Consider the following 16430-nt stretch of genomic DNA (forward strand, 5'->3'; position numbering starts at 1 on the left):
ACACACACACACACACACACACGTCACACACCCAAACAGGAGCATGTCCTAAAAGTTTTCCACTTGCAAATTTAGGGAAGTGAAACAGTCACATTACCGTCACACATCGCACTCTAAGTTCATACCATTTCATCCTATTAATTTGGATTTGATTTCCTTATTCTAAGGAAACGCTTGCATAGGAGTGGATAGAAGCGTTCACGTGAGATGTAGGCCATGCAGCCAGGCGCACTCGTCCCTAGCTACCTGTACGACGGGGTGTCCTCCAGACAGAGCCTTGACGGCCCCACGGCTGCCCTCTGTCTCGTAGTGGGCCCGGTGGTGTGACTTGGGCTGCAGCTCAATCTGCAGGCTGTAGGGCCCGGAGCACGACGGCAGCTGCCAGTCCAGGGAGGGCAGAGATGGGCTGAAGGGGAAACAGACAACGATCGGTCATTTCATGTGAAGGTGGAGGGAGAAGAGCTCCGAAGCTGCTCCTCTGTGTCATTAGTGCACGGCCTGCCAAACGACTGAGGTAGAGTTTCATCTCTCTACGGTCGCCTCCTTGCCAAGGCGAGTCTTAATCAAAAGGCTAGTAAACGTGTTATAAATCAGTATAATAAAGACAGTAATAGGGGAATTGCAGTGTAATCCGGCTGGCCGGTTACTGCTCCATTCCATCATAGCCTATAATATAATCAATTTTACTCATTGTCGGAAAGGGTAATTTTTTTGTCGTGGGTAATAATTAGTGGCTTTTTGTTAAAAAAAAATGGAAAAGTAAAAATGAGACACACATGTATTTTGGTCAAAGGATAGCATGTTTCTTTTAACGGTATGGCAGGTGGTGAAAGACAGAAGCGGAACAAAATGGTAATCATCCATAGGAGTCGTCTGCAGGACATTTCTGGGTCCAAGTAATACATCGAACTGAAGGGTGTCGTTGATGAGCCCGTGCTTGCATACAATCAATTTCAAACAGCCCTTCTTTCGGAACAAGCTAACATTTGCCATATTGATACAAGTATACAGGCGAAGAAAAAACGAAAGAGAACAGAAAGTCAGACTGCAATGGGTGTGAGCGCGTCTGGCCTCTGTGCCCTGGTATCTCCGTCTCAGAAGCTACAGCTGGCCTTCTTTAACGGCATTGTTCTGAGATGGCGAGCACGAGGTTCCCATGTGAAGACCACAGGGGAAAACACACTGAACCAAAACAAACATGTGCAGGACAATAATCCTCCATGCCGGATATCTGTTAAGCAGAGGACCCCTGACCTAACCGGGGGAGCTCGTCTGAAAGCCGTTCTCTGGCAACTTCTCGGGGACTGCCGGGGCTGTTTGTTGACTCAAAACGAACTGATTTCCCCTCGACTGGGCTTTATCGGCCTGGCCAGGGCATGACATCACACTGGGACCAGCCGAGAAAGACAGGCCTGTGGCGCGACAGGGCTGCGGAGCAGGCTAGCTGATTAGCCCGCAGACGGCTTCCCTTCAGTCGCTTCTGTCACCATCGCTTCCTGCTGTTCCCTATCTTAATCCAACACTTGATTTCCAACAGGAAAGGGTGCCATTGGTAAAGGGAAGGGGGGGGGGGGGGGGGGGAAGGGGGGGACTAAACTCTAGGAAATTGGCTTAGAAGTCATAAATCAATGTGACACATTGTGCTTCATGTGCCGTTTGTGTATCTGTTTTTGTGTCAGTGTTGTCATGGCAATACGGGCACACGTAGAGTGTATCCCTAATGAATTTGATTCATCATTTGTTTTTTTAATCTTCAAAGCAAAGTGGATTGGCCGGCACACAATTGTGGATTTCTGCCTCTTACAATGGACTTTCAAAAGGTAGAAAATAAAACTCTTGAGTCCTCTCCAAATATAAACAACACTAAGTTTGGATATCAAAAGATAACAACGGAAAAGGCAGCATTGGATGGCTGTTTTCCTAATTGGGCTATCTGGGAAACTGGGCCTGGATCTAAGAGATCATGAATCTGTCTCAGTGAATCAGTAAATATGTACATGCACTTCATTGTCTCTCGCTAGGCAGTTTAAAAAGCACAAGTGCAGTATTGTTTAATAATCTGCATGGATGGAGTGGCATGGCTAATCATCGCATATGTCAACCTGCACCATGAAACTATTTAGACAAAGCCAACAGAGAATTATGTCTAAAATAGTACAAATCCTCCACTGGCTCAGTCATCACAGGGACGCATCTCTCTATTAATCAATTTGGTTCTTAGAGAAATAGGCAGGAAAATCACGTTTGGCAAGAAAATAATTGGCTTCAGTGAAAGAAAGTCATATAGTGCAGGATCAGTACTTTCCTGGGTACAGTACAATTGTACAAACTACAAACTACAAACGGCTCAATTAGTTACACCCACCTGAGGTAAGGCTTGGGCTTGGACCAGGAGTAGGAATGCTTCGGGACATCCAGGAAACCCCCGCAGTAGTTCTCCTTCTTGAAGGCCATGCGGGAGGCGTAGTCCTCGTGGCAGAACTCATGGTCAAGACCCAGGTCCTCTCCCCGGGGCTCCAGCTTCATGCTCACGTTGGGGCTGTGGTCCAGCATGGTCTTGCGGGCTTTGACGGGGATGCCCTCCCCCATGTCCACCACTCCGTCCGTTGTCAGGGCGTTGATGGCGGCCACGATGGCGGAGTTGGTGTACTGGTTGGTGTTGGCCAGCCAGCTCTCATCCGTGACGTTGAGCCTTGGGGAGCCATGCGGGGAAGGTATGGGGGACTGGTTGGGTGAGCAGGATGTTTGGCAGAAGGGGGCACCATTGAAACTGTACTTCCTCTTGCCCATACCACCACCACCTCCGCCACCACCACCGCCACCACCACCGCCGCCACCACCGCCGCCACCACCCCCACCACCTCCACCTCCGTGGCCACTTCCACCGCTGCCGCTTCCTCCGCCGCCGCAGGAAGGGGAATTGGGCCTGGATCCGCGAGGATGCCCAGCCCAGCTTTCTTCGGCTACTGCCCCTATCTGGGGAGAGGAGGAGGGAGAATGGTGGGGGGAGATTGCAGGCCCGCCGGCGTGCGGGCAAGACAGCAGCGCCGGGGATCCCTTGGGGGAGACGCAGGGGGACTGCCAGGGAGAGTTCTGCGGGGAGTGGTCGTAGTTGTAGAAGCCGGACTCGTAGGACGAGGCGTCCGAGTTGCAGCTGCGCGACGAAATGCTGCTGGCGGGGCTCAGGCAGCTGGGGTCGCGGTAGCCGTCGGCGTTGGGGAGGGTCAGCGTCACCACGGAGTTGACCCCGCGTTTGGTGATGAGGTCCATGTGGCTGCTTTCCTCCACCTCCTCCTCGGGGAAGGGGCTGTAGGCGGTGATCTCAATGCGGGGGCTTTCCAGGGCCGGCGCCCCGTTGGGTCTGTAGCCCTGGGGCTGGTAGTATCCCCCCACCACCTGGTTGTCGCTCTGGAGGCCGAAGCCCCCCTGCTGGCACGAGGAGATAACCGGACTGGGCTGCAGAGTGTGGTATTGGGTGACCAGGCAGGGGTTCCCCATGCCCAGCGGAAGAGACAGGCTGACGTTCGGGGTGTAGCTGTATGCATCTGAAAAAGACATTGGAAATAAAATGTATTATTTTCCTGGCGGTACTATCCTAGAAGCATGAATCAATTCCTACATCCTGCATCCATGTATGCTCTGAAGGATTCGCAGCTAGAGTGGTGATGAACAATTTTGATTGATCGCATCAGTCGCCGGGTGAATTAGTCCCCTCCCCCGAGTCTAAGTGACAGCGCTGTCTTGCGTCACGCCGGGCCTCAGACGAGGTACTAGAGGAGCGTTTACAGCTGACGTGTCACTAACAGGTGTACACAAAAATAATTGGCTCACATGTGTCTCCCGTAGGCTCACAAAGCCACCTACGCAAACAACAATGTTCAGATGTGATGGACTACAATTGGGCAATGCAAACACTGTCAATCACACAAAGTGACACTATGTGTTCATGATAGGTAGCCTACGTCTTTACCATCATAGCTACAGTCATGAAAACAGTAAGGAATGACAGCATTGAAAACAGTTGACCATGAAGTGTCTATAACGTGTCACCATTCCTCACCTGGCCAACATCAAACATCAAAATGATGAAGAGTAATACCTACATCCGTACCAAGCTGTTCTGATTACTAAAACAGGGCTTCCTTCTCTGGTCCCTGTGCTATATTGGTGAACCACAACGCTCTGAGTCACATATGATCGTGAAACTGTCATTCATGGTTAGACTTGCTTGAATTAGACTTTCGGAGTCTATTTCAAGAGGGATTGGCATAAAGCATACGACAAGTTGTATAAAAGCCCATGTTGAAATGTGGTGTCGTTTATTCACGCATGGCGCCAAACATGTGCAGTGCACACACAACCCTTTATAAACAGCATATTGAACGATTTGTAATCACATACATTATATCTGACAAGAGCACAGTCAAATGTAAATCAGGAAAATCACAATGGTACAAATAGGACTATGATGTTGTGATAGGCACCCTAGCTCTGCATGTATTATCCTTTCAGACCCATCAATTGCCCCTTCACTCACCTTGTTCTTTTCTGTGCTCTACATGACCGTACTCAAACAGATAGTTGAAATCGAGCTCTGCTTCACCGTGCTGAGAACTCATCACTGCTCTCGCGACGACAAAAGAAACGTAAAGACTAACAAACACTAACCGAGAACCTGAGTTAAACCGAGCTTTCAGATAGTTCTGTTTCCATCTGCTTTCACTTGTGTAACGCAGCTCTTCTGCTTATCGGCCTGTTCTTGTGGAGAGGATGGGTCTCTGCCCACACAGGCCCCCTACTGCTCACGCACCTCCTCACAACAAGCCTGACTGACTACGCTCAACCCTGGTAGATGTTTTTTTATTTCCCTCTCATTTCGTTCCTTGCCAACATTGCTTTGAAGTGTGTGCGTGTGTGTGTGTGTGTGTGTGTGTGTGTGTGTGTGTGTGTGTGTGTGTGTGTGTGTGTGTGTGTGTGTGTGTGTGTGTGTGTGTGTGGATGTGTGTGTGCACGCACAGCAAAACACAAACTGAAACTGAATTTTGGTTTGCCGCCCACCTCACGCCTTTCTCGCTCATAAGTGTTAATTATTAATTAAAAATCTAAATTAATTTAACCTGCCTGAAAGACACTTTTAAAATCGGAAAAAAAATATATATGCATTTTAAGAAATATGTAATGTAATAAGGGTGTACAATCATTATACTATACTAGATAACAATCTTATACTCCTCAGACCGTGGGCTGTCCATGCGGAACTTTCCCAATGTGAATGCAGACTGCATGTGTGCCTCCATGTGGACTGTGGTCCAGACTGAGCCCAGATAGGGACCTCAGGGAGAGGTGGGCTAGGTGGTCAACAATGGAAGTTATCTACGGCATCTTAAGACTGCAGGCCACTTATAGCTGACACTTGAAGATGCAAAAACCACACTTGCTAGAATACGTTCAGCCTGCGTGTGTGTTTCTAGACAGGGGTTATAGCATTGCAAGTTGGCAGCAGGCTACTCAAGATACATCCCAAAAGCCACGGTTCAGAGTATACCCCCCCCCCCCCCAAACACACACACACACACACACACACACACACACACACACACACACACACACACACACACACACACACACACACACACACACACACACACACACACACACACACACACACACACACACACACTCTCTCCTCATCTCAAGCTTGCAACCGATTCAAATTAGCAGTTTATGAATGAGGGTCTGAAAACTTACATAAAACAACAAAGTACAATTCCAAATCCATCAAAAGGCATAATGACATCAGCAATTAAAAACTTAATGAATGAATTAACTCACGATAGGCCAACGTTTACTAAAAAAGGGCCGATTTTGTTGTTTCCCCCCACCCTCCCAACACAACCCACACAAACCAGCAATAATCTTATATATATATATATATATATATATATATATATATATATATATATATATATATATATATATATATATATATATATATATATATATATATATATATATATATATATATAATGTTTAATACAATAAACATTAATTAAGACATTTTAACCTTTCGTGGTCAATACGCTTACGTATATTGCATAATATAAATGATGCATTAATTGTATTGGCTATTATTCGTATGTGTTATAGATAATTGTATTATTATGGCGAGGGGGGAGTCAACCTGACCTGTCAGCGTCTAACGAAACAGGCAGGTGAGGGAACCGCTTTGCACCTCCAACGACCCCAAGTCCGTCTGGGTCTTGCGTTGGTGGTGCAACTGCTTTAAAGCTGATAACAACAACTTAGAAAGTGTACAGGCGACTTTTAGACTCCGCAGAAACTCAAACGCAGAACAGTTTGCGGAGCGGTTCACAAAGCCCAACTCAAAATGACAATCGCTGTGCACCGAACACCCTGGATCATTCGTCAACACTATCTTAATTGTCACATCATGTATCCAAGAGCGCCTAACCTCGTAGCACAAAAGATGGAGACACACACAAAGTTTAGGAGAACTATAATTTCGACTCACCTTCTTCTGCAGACTTCATATTGGAAGCCAGCGACGCAATGAACTGGAGTCCTCTGTCCTTCCTCTGTGATCCAAAGCCGAATTTGGAGCTGACGCGCACGTAGCCTGTATCCTGCATCCAATAAGCTGAACGCCACTCGCTCTTATAAGGTCAGTCAGATGAACGTCAAAACCACCGTTTTGCAAGCGCGAGTTTATTCAATCAACTGTCAAATAAAAACATAATTTGCAGTCCAATCTTAGACCGAATTTGTACTAACACGCACGCCAAATGAATGAAGAAAGTTAAGTCTGCTGAAGGATGAAAATCGAGGATGTGAACGCGCGGAGTAAACAGGCTACCTGTCTCGCAGCACTTGGGGAAGGAAAGGTGTTGTGGTGGTAGGTGGGTTTGGCTGTTTAAGGTCGCGATGTATTGTCTCATTAGGATTTCTAGAAACTCCCGGTGCGTGACGCAGCGCGGTTTGTCAAAGGGGCTGGCTTCGCCGTTTTTAAAGCTGGAAAACACCCTCTCCTCCGCGTGCGCCGCCCATACCAGGATGACGTGATTGGTCCTTGCCAGCTCCTCGCTGGAGAGCTGTCAAAGTCCTGGCTCCTCCCGCCAAGGGATTCCATCTGGGAATGTGGAGCGTGGGGGGGGGGGGGTCGTTTGTGTGCGTACTGCGTGTGCGTATGTGTGCGTGTGCGTGTGTTTGTGTGTGTGCGCGCGTGCGTGTGTGTTTGTGTTAGTGTGGGTGAGAGAGAGAGAGAGACAGAGAGAGAGTGTGTGTGTGTGTGTGTGTGTGTGTGTGTGTGTGTGTGTGTGTGTGTGTGTGTGTGTGTGTGTGTGTGTGTGTGTGTGTGTGTGTGTCTGTGTGTGTGTCTGTGTGTGTGTGTGTGTGTGTGCGTGTGCGTGTGCGTGTGTGTGTGTGTGTGTGTGTGTGTGTGTGTGTGTGTGTGTATCTGTGTGTGTGTTACTTGAGTCTCGTTGAGGTTTATCTACACTTGTATTTTCCACTATTATGGGGAGGTATGAAAGGCTACACACAATGGATGTGGCACATTCGATTTTGTTCTTACTCTTACTGTCTACTTCCACGATAGTATGAACATGTTATAGGCATTGTAATCGTTGGAATCGCTGGAAGGTTTGCCTAAAACCGGAATTAATTTAATAGTAGTTATAATAGCCCAATAGTAAATGCAAAAATAATACAATAAAATCATATACACACCTTTATTTGTGAACACCTCTCAATGCACATTCATAGCAGATGTAAAAAATATTTTTTTCACAGCATGAAAAGACGTCTAAAAGTTGTTTTGATATATTTTGAATTGGAGCCCTAATCATAGTTGTAGATCAGTCGTATTTTAAAAGATTTTTGAATAAATATGTTACGTAAATGTATTTTATAACCTCAACCTTCCATATCTATATATATATATATAGAGGGAGAAGGAGAGAGAGTGAGAGAGAGAGGGAGAGAGAGAGAGAGAGAGAGAGAGAGAGAGAGAGAGAGAGAGAGAGAGAGAGAGAGAGAGAGAGAGAGAGAGAGACAGAGAGAGAGAGAGAGATACTATGATCAAGGGGACTAATACTACATTAGAAGATTCACAAAATAAATTAAAGATTGTTTTAGGCCGACAAACATATTTAGGAAATTAATGATGTATCAGACGATATTTGCTGAGGTTTTTTTTTAAACAAGGATCCCCCTAACCTGGTGATATCAACACGGGTAAACTTCCTAAAATCTCAGCCCTCCACCTTGAGAACTCAGAGTTCTCGACATACACACGACTATAAATAAAGAAATAACCCTTTTAAGCAAAACACGGATCAATATCATTCATTTTTCATGAATACATTTCAAATGTATGCACTTGCAGCTGCAGAGAGTACAATTAGTACCAACTTCTCTTCTGATCCCAGGATCTCTTTTGAGCAAGAGCCAGGTACCAACAAATGAATGTGATAAATAAATCAATAATATCATAAAATCATGCAAATAAAGGGTTGATAGAGGAGGTGGCCCTGAGGTTGAAACCGAGACGTAGGTTTAAGCAGGGGAGTAGGGGGGCACAGGGGGTTGGGGGACGGGCATCATCACACATAATCAGAAGCAGAAGTTCCTTCTGGAGGAGGGTGTGGTGGTGGTGGTGGTGGGGGTGTGTGTGTGTGTGTGTGTGTGTGTGTGTGTGTGTGTGTGTGTGTGTGTGTGTGTGTGTGTGTGTGTGTGTGTGTGTGTGTGTGTGTTTGTTTGGGGGGGGCTAGGTTCCACCAGGAGAGGGTAACCGTACGCCATGTTTTCTTTGCCTACGGTAGCTTGCTCGATTCTGCTGTGGCTTGGATGATGTGAGCCTGAGATGATGGTTCGTAAGAGAGACGGTGGTGGTGGTGGGTGTGTCTGTGTGTGTGTGTGTGCGTGTGTGTGTGTGTGTGTGTGTGTGTGTGTGTATGTGTGTGTGTGTGTGTGTGTGTGTGTGTGTGTTTGTGTGTGTTTTTGTGTGTGGTGGGTGTGTGTGTGTGGGTGTATGAGATACTTCATACTCAGGCAGCGGGGGGGGGGGGGTTGAGGGGGGGGGGGGGGTTGCCAAAAAACAAGTGTTGATGGACTAACTGTTGGGGAAGACTTTCTGAATGTCTCGGGCTTGTTTACAAGCCTAACCTGTGGTTATCCAATGGTGGTTTGAATGGTTATTTTGATGGATTCGGTGCCATTGAATTAATGGAGGCTGTTAGAGCGTTTAGCCTGTGTGTCACATGGAAATCTGCCCTAATTACTTGTTTAAGTATTAATACCGTTTATAGTGCTCACGTGCCATGAAGAAAGACTTCCATGGCAACAGCGGTATTTCTCCTGCGGGCCATTCCATCTTTCTCCATACACCAATAAGTACAGCAGTTATTTATTCTGTGTCTTTCGGGCGTACCGGGTCTCCGCGATTAGATCAATGTAGCTGTCTGCTGAGGGACACACAGGACTGCTTCGCTCTCACAGCGAAGGTACATTTTGTGAAGGGGAAGTAATTGTAATGTCACCACTGGTCCATCTGGCATCTCAGTACAAGTCTGCGCTCTGCTCTTGGTGTCTGTGGAGAGCATTAGAGTGTGCAACAACATGTCATGGTGTGCGCAGATTTATGAGCAGCCCCCTCCTTCCTATTTTCATCGAAAAATGATTATGAAGTCTTGTAAACAACCCCTCGCTGGTTCGGTGTTTACCTTGGCAGTAGGGTCCGTGGAGGTAAACTACGTCTGCAACAAAGTGCGAACCAGCCCACCCCCCCACCGCCTCCTTCTCCAACGCACCGGCAGAACAGCGGCACGCGGCTCTTCATAAGCTCTTTGCGTTTCAACTTAACTGTTAACACAATTGCGTGATTTCTTCCATGTCGTTTCAGAATGACTTTCACCAAATTGCCTCGCTGCAATCTTTGTCGCCGCCGAGGGACTTAAAGGCCGTGCCAGCGGTGCTGACGGCATGATAAATGTAAAGAGTGGTTACTGCTGTTTGAGCCCGAGTAGTTAATGCCACAGATCTCTCATGTGTACCACTAGTGGTTTGGCGCAGGACTCTGCGTGCTTCTGGCATGGCCACAGAGTCTTTCTTAGAACTCTCCATTATAAAATAGGAATGACACGTACAACACAGATAAAACCGCACAGAGATGTGTAAATCAAGAACCAGGGAGGGCTTACTGCTGTCATATGTGTTTGTCTAGACATCAGGATTGCTAGCAGTAGGTAGAAAAAGGACTAGTGGTGGCTGCTTAAAATGGACAGTGATTCTAACAAGGATTTGTGCTGGCTTGTTACGAACTCTTTAGTCAGAACAACTCCGGGCAATAAAACTAGCTGTCCCTTTAAAGCTCTACCGTTAATCCTCTACTTTTACACATGTAATTCATGTTTGACATATCCAGGGCAGTATATACAGTGGGGCATTTTGCCCGCAACTTATATTATACATCTGAGTAGATTTATACTAGGCAGCTATGGGCTGTAACTTGAACCAGGCTGCATTTTTAATGCCAACTGTAAACATTCATTAATGGACCGGTGGCACAAGTATGTGCGTTCATTATTCAACCTCACAGTAGGTTTAACCCCTGCCGGTACGGCTGCAGGGTCCTTTCCAGCGCGCTCCTTCCTGACGCATGTTGGGTCTTAAAGCATCCTAACAACAACACAGTATTTGCAGAAGTTCAGAAAAGGCGAGAAAAAAAAGTCAGTCAATGCCTGTAATTAATTTGCCAACTGAGATAATCTAGATAGTGAGCCACAAGCCGAGAGTGGTGGTGGTGGTGGTGGTGGTGGTGGGGGCCGGCTGTTAAAATTCATCGCACTTCTCCTTTTGTCGTTTGTGGTTGGGCCTCAGGAGTGGCGTACTTGGGCTCATAATGGAGAACTTGCTGGAGCTATCTTGGGCATGTCTGGACACTGCTGTATGTTTAGCTGCCGGCTCTCAGATTCCTCTTATGAATGGGAAGTACAGGACGTGTCTGGCCTGTACACTATAGAACGGTGCTTTGTCATCGCGTCACACGTACGTTGACTAAAATTGGCTGTTTGGTGAAATGGGGAAGGAGTGCAGGTAGGACCTGATGCATGCACTCGATACGGTCGTATACATCAGTAGCTGCATGTATTAGTTGGGGCCCATAACAGTAGGGCATTGGTCTGTTGGAACACTGGGAATGATAGGATTGAAAAATGCACAGAACAGGCCCCATATACACAGTTCCTTTGAGCAAGGCACTTGCACCAATAAACCATGGCAGGAGCTGATAGTAGAATGGGGTCTGTGTCAACACACTTCCAACACAAAAATATTCTCAAGAGGAAGCTTATACTGTCTTGATGGACCCTTTAAGGAGCCTATGGCTGCCTCCTTGTATATGTGGTTTGTTATTGGACAAGTTGGGCTGCTTCTACAAATGTATCTAATCCATAAACTGTGTAAACTTATGTTCAACAACCGTTTTAAACTCCATGTGACGTTTATTTGTATTTGTCCAACATCATACAAAGCACAGTCAATTGTGAAATGCTGTGGAAGACCACAGTGTCAGTTTAAGACAAGCAGGAATTGATTTAAATTGGATGACATTATTTTGAGTGTATTCATTATGTTGTGCTAAAAACCCTTGCTAATTCAATCTGATTAGGGCTTTTGATGGTTTTGTGTTTCTAGCATATGACTGTCACATGATGATCCAGTGTACTGATTTATAGACAGGCATATATGCCAGGGCAGTTTTAACGACGGGTGCTTTGGCATGACTGCAGCACTATAAAAGTACTTTATAAAGTCCAGCAGAGTAAGGGCCCCTGCTTATGTGGACGTAAAAGGGGTCAGCCCCATTTTGAAGTTAAAGGTGACTGTATACCCTTAAGCGCACAGCCTGTGTCTCTTAAAAGGTGATTCTCCTCTTGTATCCCGTTGATGGATTGGTGCAGGATAATGTAGGGCTGGTGTTGGACTCCAAGCTGAAAGGTTCTGCGTTCAAACTCCATGTCCGCAGCGGGCTACCTGTAGGCTTGGGCAAGATGCCTCACCCTACCTGCTCATTACATGTATCCCAATGAATTCAATTAAAGTCACTTTGCAAAAAAGTCTATATGCCCCATCAAATATGACTAAATACCAAATAGTACTTGAGAACTTGAAGAAATAGTGCTCCTGTAAGCGTTGGTTCAGGTGGTCACAGCCGTCACTTCTAGTGGACAAACGATCACACCTGAGGGAGTCGTGCGGCACAGAAAGCAGTGCATGTTGAGGCATGATGTTATCTGTCAACTGATGCTATTTTGACACACTCTTGAGAGCTACAGAACAAGATTAACAGGACGACAGGGTAATATGGGCAGTTATTTCAAAGGATACAGAGATTGGGTCAAATATTGCTATTTTGGCACAATACTACTATTCTATTGCTATGGTGGACACTCAAAGAGGGAGGGCGTCTTCAGCGTTTTCTTACTCTGTGATCTGTCTTGACCGATCGTTAACACATCTCCAAAAGGAGATTCATAATACCTTAGCGCTTGCTGTATAGATCAGCCCCGACAATTCCATAGGCATAATCTATCTTAATAATGAATTACTGGCAACCTGCCTAATATTGATGAAGTATAGCTACGGAGGGAGAGGTTGGAGGAAGAGACAGGAGGGAAGAGGAGGGGAGGGAATCGGAGGGCCGACAGGACAGTCTTGGGCTTTCTCTCTCGTGTTCCTGTCTGTTCTCAATGCCTTCTTTCTTAACAACTCCTGTGACGGAATCCCCTTGTCTGTTTCCTGCTGTTTGTCTGAGTTACTTGGCAACCACGGCGGCAGCTGTGCAGTTAAAAGGTTTTTTTTGACACTGTGGGGGAGTGTTAAGGGGTCAACATGTGGGTCGGATACTTTACGCTTTCGCTAGGTTTACATCGCAATTCAAGAAAAAAAAGTGTTAAAAGTGTATGCAGGCGGGGCGGGGAACAGCCGATAAGGGACCCCCTGCAGGGTTTATATAATCATTATCAGAGGGTTATATGATAGTGATGAGCGCTGATGACAATGAGGGAAAAAACTAAATTGTAATCTTCAGACTTGGCAGCAGCTCCACCATGTAACACATGTGAACACGTTCCAGGAAGAATTCGGAAAGGAAAGCGGGATTCTCACCAATGTATTAGTCAGCTCATCATCTGAAATCATCTAAAACATATGGCACTGATATGACTCAAGCAAAAGAATGGTTTGATCTTAAGAGGAGCTTCTGGTTCCATTGGTGTTGTTCATCTCAACCTTTGACCTCATCGGAGGTGGTGTTATAGAGCACGCTGACACCTTGGAGGCCAATAGAATGAACCGACCAACGCCACTGCACGTTTTGTTCTGCCTTCGTCAGAGCCTTATGTACTTTAACACCCCTGAAATACGTTTAAGTATGAGTAGGCGTGTAAGTATAGCAGACACACACAAACACACACACACACACACACACACACACACACACACACACACACACACACACACACACACACACACACACACACACACACACACACACACACACACACACACACACACAGCCTTAAACATCTATGGGTGTATGTGCAGTCATGCCTACTCAGTCAGGTTTAGGATGTCTGTGTCCGGATGAACGTCTCATCAGGTCAGTTTGACTCACAGGTCGCTGAATTCCATTAACTCACACTCAACAAAACACATGTGCGTAACATATTTAGGCGCACGTGTGTCGAAAGACATACACACATCAAGACACTGACACACACATTCACTGATAAACACACACACACCCTCTTAAACACTCAATGCTGTTGGATATGATTTGTGTTCCCTCATTGTTAGTCAAACCCATGTGATTCCTACACTTTTAGATCCAGGCAGACATAGCAATGAGTGCTGCCGAAAGAAATGTGTCTGTGGGGAGAGAGCGTTCCGTGCTACCGAGAATTCATCCAAAGCCTTTCCCTTTGCACCCCGGAGCAAGAAGCTCATACGGAATCTCTGGAAATCTGATCTTGTGGTGTATGTGTGTGTGTATGTGTTTTTCATGAAAACTTGAATGTGAAAGTGGTGTGTTCCCAACCTCAGACCGTGATCCCAATCAAGGCAAATACCCTGATGCTGCAGTTTGAAGCAGCCGTGCTGAAACCAAATAGTTTAATGGTGTAATGAGGGAGCGCTCTCAAGGAAAACAGGAGCTACGTCAGATCAGTTAGCATTACTCTCAAGTCAACTAACCTGATCAGTTAGCATGATGCCCAAGTCAACAGACCTGATAAGTTGCCGAAACTCTCAAGTCAACAGAACTGATCATTTAGAATGTGTCTCATCTCAACCGACCTGATATGTTAACATGACTCTTAAGTCAACAGACCTGATATGTTAACATGACTCTCAAGTAAACAGACCTGATCAGTTAGCATGATGCACAAGTCAACAGCATTATCCGTTAGTGTCACTCAAGTCAACAGACCTGAGCTTTATTCACAAACAAAAATAAACAAGGTTTAAGCAATTCATCCTGAGATGAGAAAGTTATCTCAAGGAACTCTACATGAGTGTTCACTGTTCTCCTCCTGGATCAGATTTCCAATATTACTCATTTGTGCTGCCCGCAGAACAAACCAGCACAGCCAGTAAAACATGGTCAAATTATTTTGTTCCATATTGCCTGAAAATGATCACTGAAGTGATTCACAGGTCTTCCATTCTCAACCAATAAGGAAAAACGCAGACCAATGTCTGATACCCATAACTTGGATGTGAAGTGTGAACGTGTTTTCAAAGTACAGCATAGGCAGAACACAATGTTACAAAGACCAAACAGGATGCTGCTCTCCTATGCAAGCAATGGAGGTTATCTAGGATAAGCCCTTTACCACAGAGACCTTTAAATGCAGTGGAGTGGAAGTGGATAGGGCCTGTACTCTCAGTATTGGGTGTATGTATTGACAGCGCAATAGGTAGCCGCTGTGTGTTTTAGCGATGATAAAGCTTCTGAGACAAATCCCTTATTCCTCATCATCATCATTATCATCATCATCCTCTTTCTAAAGGGGGGGTAGCTGATTTAAAAAGCTGTTCATGCTTATTTAAGTGGGGGTTAGCTATAGCTTTGTTTAACAATGTCATTGTCAAAGGATAACACCAGTTTACCCTGAGCCCTCAAATGGAGCCAGTGACAAAACTCTTGAAAACCCGTAGGGAACGTAAGGAAACCTTGAAAATGTCCACATAGGAGGACACCCCCCCCCCAGCTCCCCTAGCCATCCATACACACACACACACACACACACACACACACACACACACACACACACACACACACACACACACACACACACACACACACACACACACACACACACACACACACACACACACACACACATACACTCCCCCACCTCCCCTCACCCCCCAGGAGAGCAATACATGGTGGTCCGCCTGACATTTTAACAGAAAACATACACTCCAGAAGAAATGAGGAAAATGCAGAAACATTGCCTGCATTAGAATAAGCATAACACACTGCACTCAAAGACAAAGTCATTAAGCGTCTGTGATTAACGTTGAGGTGCTTTGGATTCAAATATAGACTTATAGGAGAGAGGAGCCAAGAGATACAGGAAGCTTGAAGCCAGATCAGTTCCAGGCAGGAGGCAGTGCCTGATCACAGGGCAAGGTGTGCCAGCCCCCAGACAGCCAGTCGTCTGGAAGCCTCCAACCCTGCATAACTAATGTTAGGACCATTCGTCAAACGCTGTGCATCTCCACAACCGTAAAAACGGTCTGATTGATGTATTTATTTTATTTAATTTGTGTCTGCTGCTGCTCCCGTGCATCGGTGTGCATTACCCGGTGTGATGCAGCATGTTTCCTGTCCCAGGGGATGGTGGACGCTATAGCAACAGTCTGTGTTTGGAGACGCGGGGAACGTGTGTTTAGTGAGTGTCGTGACACATGTGCTCCGGAAGGGCCAGCAAGGAGGTCGGCGGGTGAAAGGGGGGAGGATTGTGAAATGAGCCTCATGCCTTCGTGGCTGTGCAGTTTGTCAGAGGCTCTGGCAGACTGTGGTAGGTGGTGTTACTCAGCTGATCCCCTGTGTGTCAGACACTGGGCAGCGGCGGCCAACGTTACTTCCAGAAGGGGTTCGGGGAAACTGCCCGGGCCCCCCTCGTCTTCAGCCTCCAGTAAGAGAGGGGGATAAGGGGGTGCAACTGGGCAAGAAGTTGCTTTCTTAGTTCTGGGATGGTGGAGATGTGCGTGGTTTGTCAGGAAAAGCATGCTTGTACAATATGTGTTCACATATTTTCAGCTCTGTGTGCATGTGTTTGCGCGAGGGCACACACACACAATCACACGCAAACACAAATGCACAAACACAAACACACACACAC

The 16430-nt window shown here is 46.3% G+C and overlaps 1 protein-coding gene across 2 annotated transcripts in view; it reads right to left on the minus strand.

Annotated features, from left to right (window-relative positions):
- LOC115554503 (nuclear factor of activated T-cells, cytoplasmic 1-like) overlaps nt 1–7036 on the minus strand; it is a 60819-nt gene extending 53783 nt beyond the window's left edge. The window contains exons 1-3 of one of the 2 annotated variants that reach the window (XM_030371275.1): nt 6533–7036; nt 2366–3545; nt 247–406 (exon numbers count right to left, since the gene is read on the minus strand). In XM_030371275.1, coding sequence (XP_030227135.1) covers nt 247–406; nt 2366–3545; nt 6533–6650 — 1458 coding nt within the window. In that variant the 5' untranslated portion in view covers nt 6651–7036. The remainder of the gene's footprint in view (nt 1–246; nt 407–2365; nt 3546–6532) is intronic. The other variant, XM_030371276.1, reaches the window with a different exon arrangement.
- Between the last annotated feature and the right edge of the window lie 9394 nt (nt 7037–16430).

Source organism: Gadus morhua, chromosome 11, assembly GCF_902167405.1.
Source record: "Gadus morhua chromosome 11, gadMor3.0, whole genome shotgun sequence".
NCBI lineage: Eukaryota > Metazoa > Chordata > Actinopteri > Gadiformes > Gadidae > Gadus > Gadus morhua.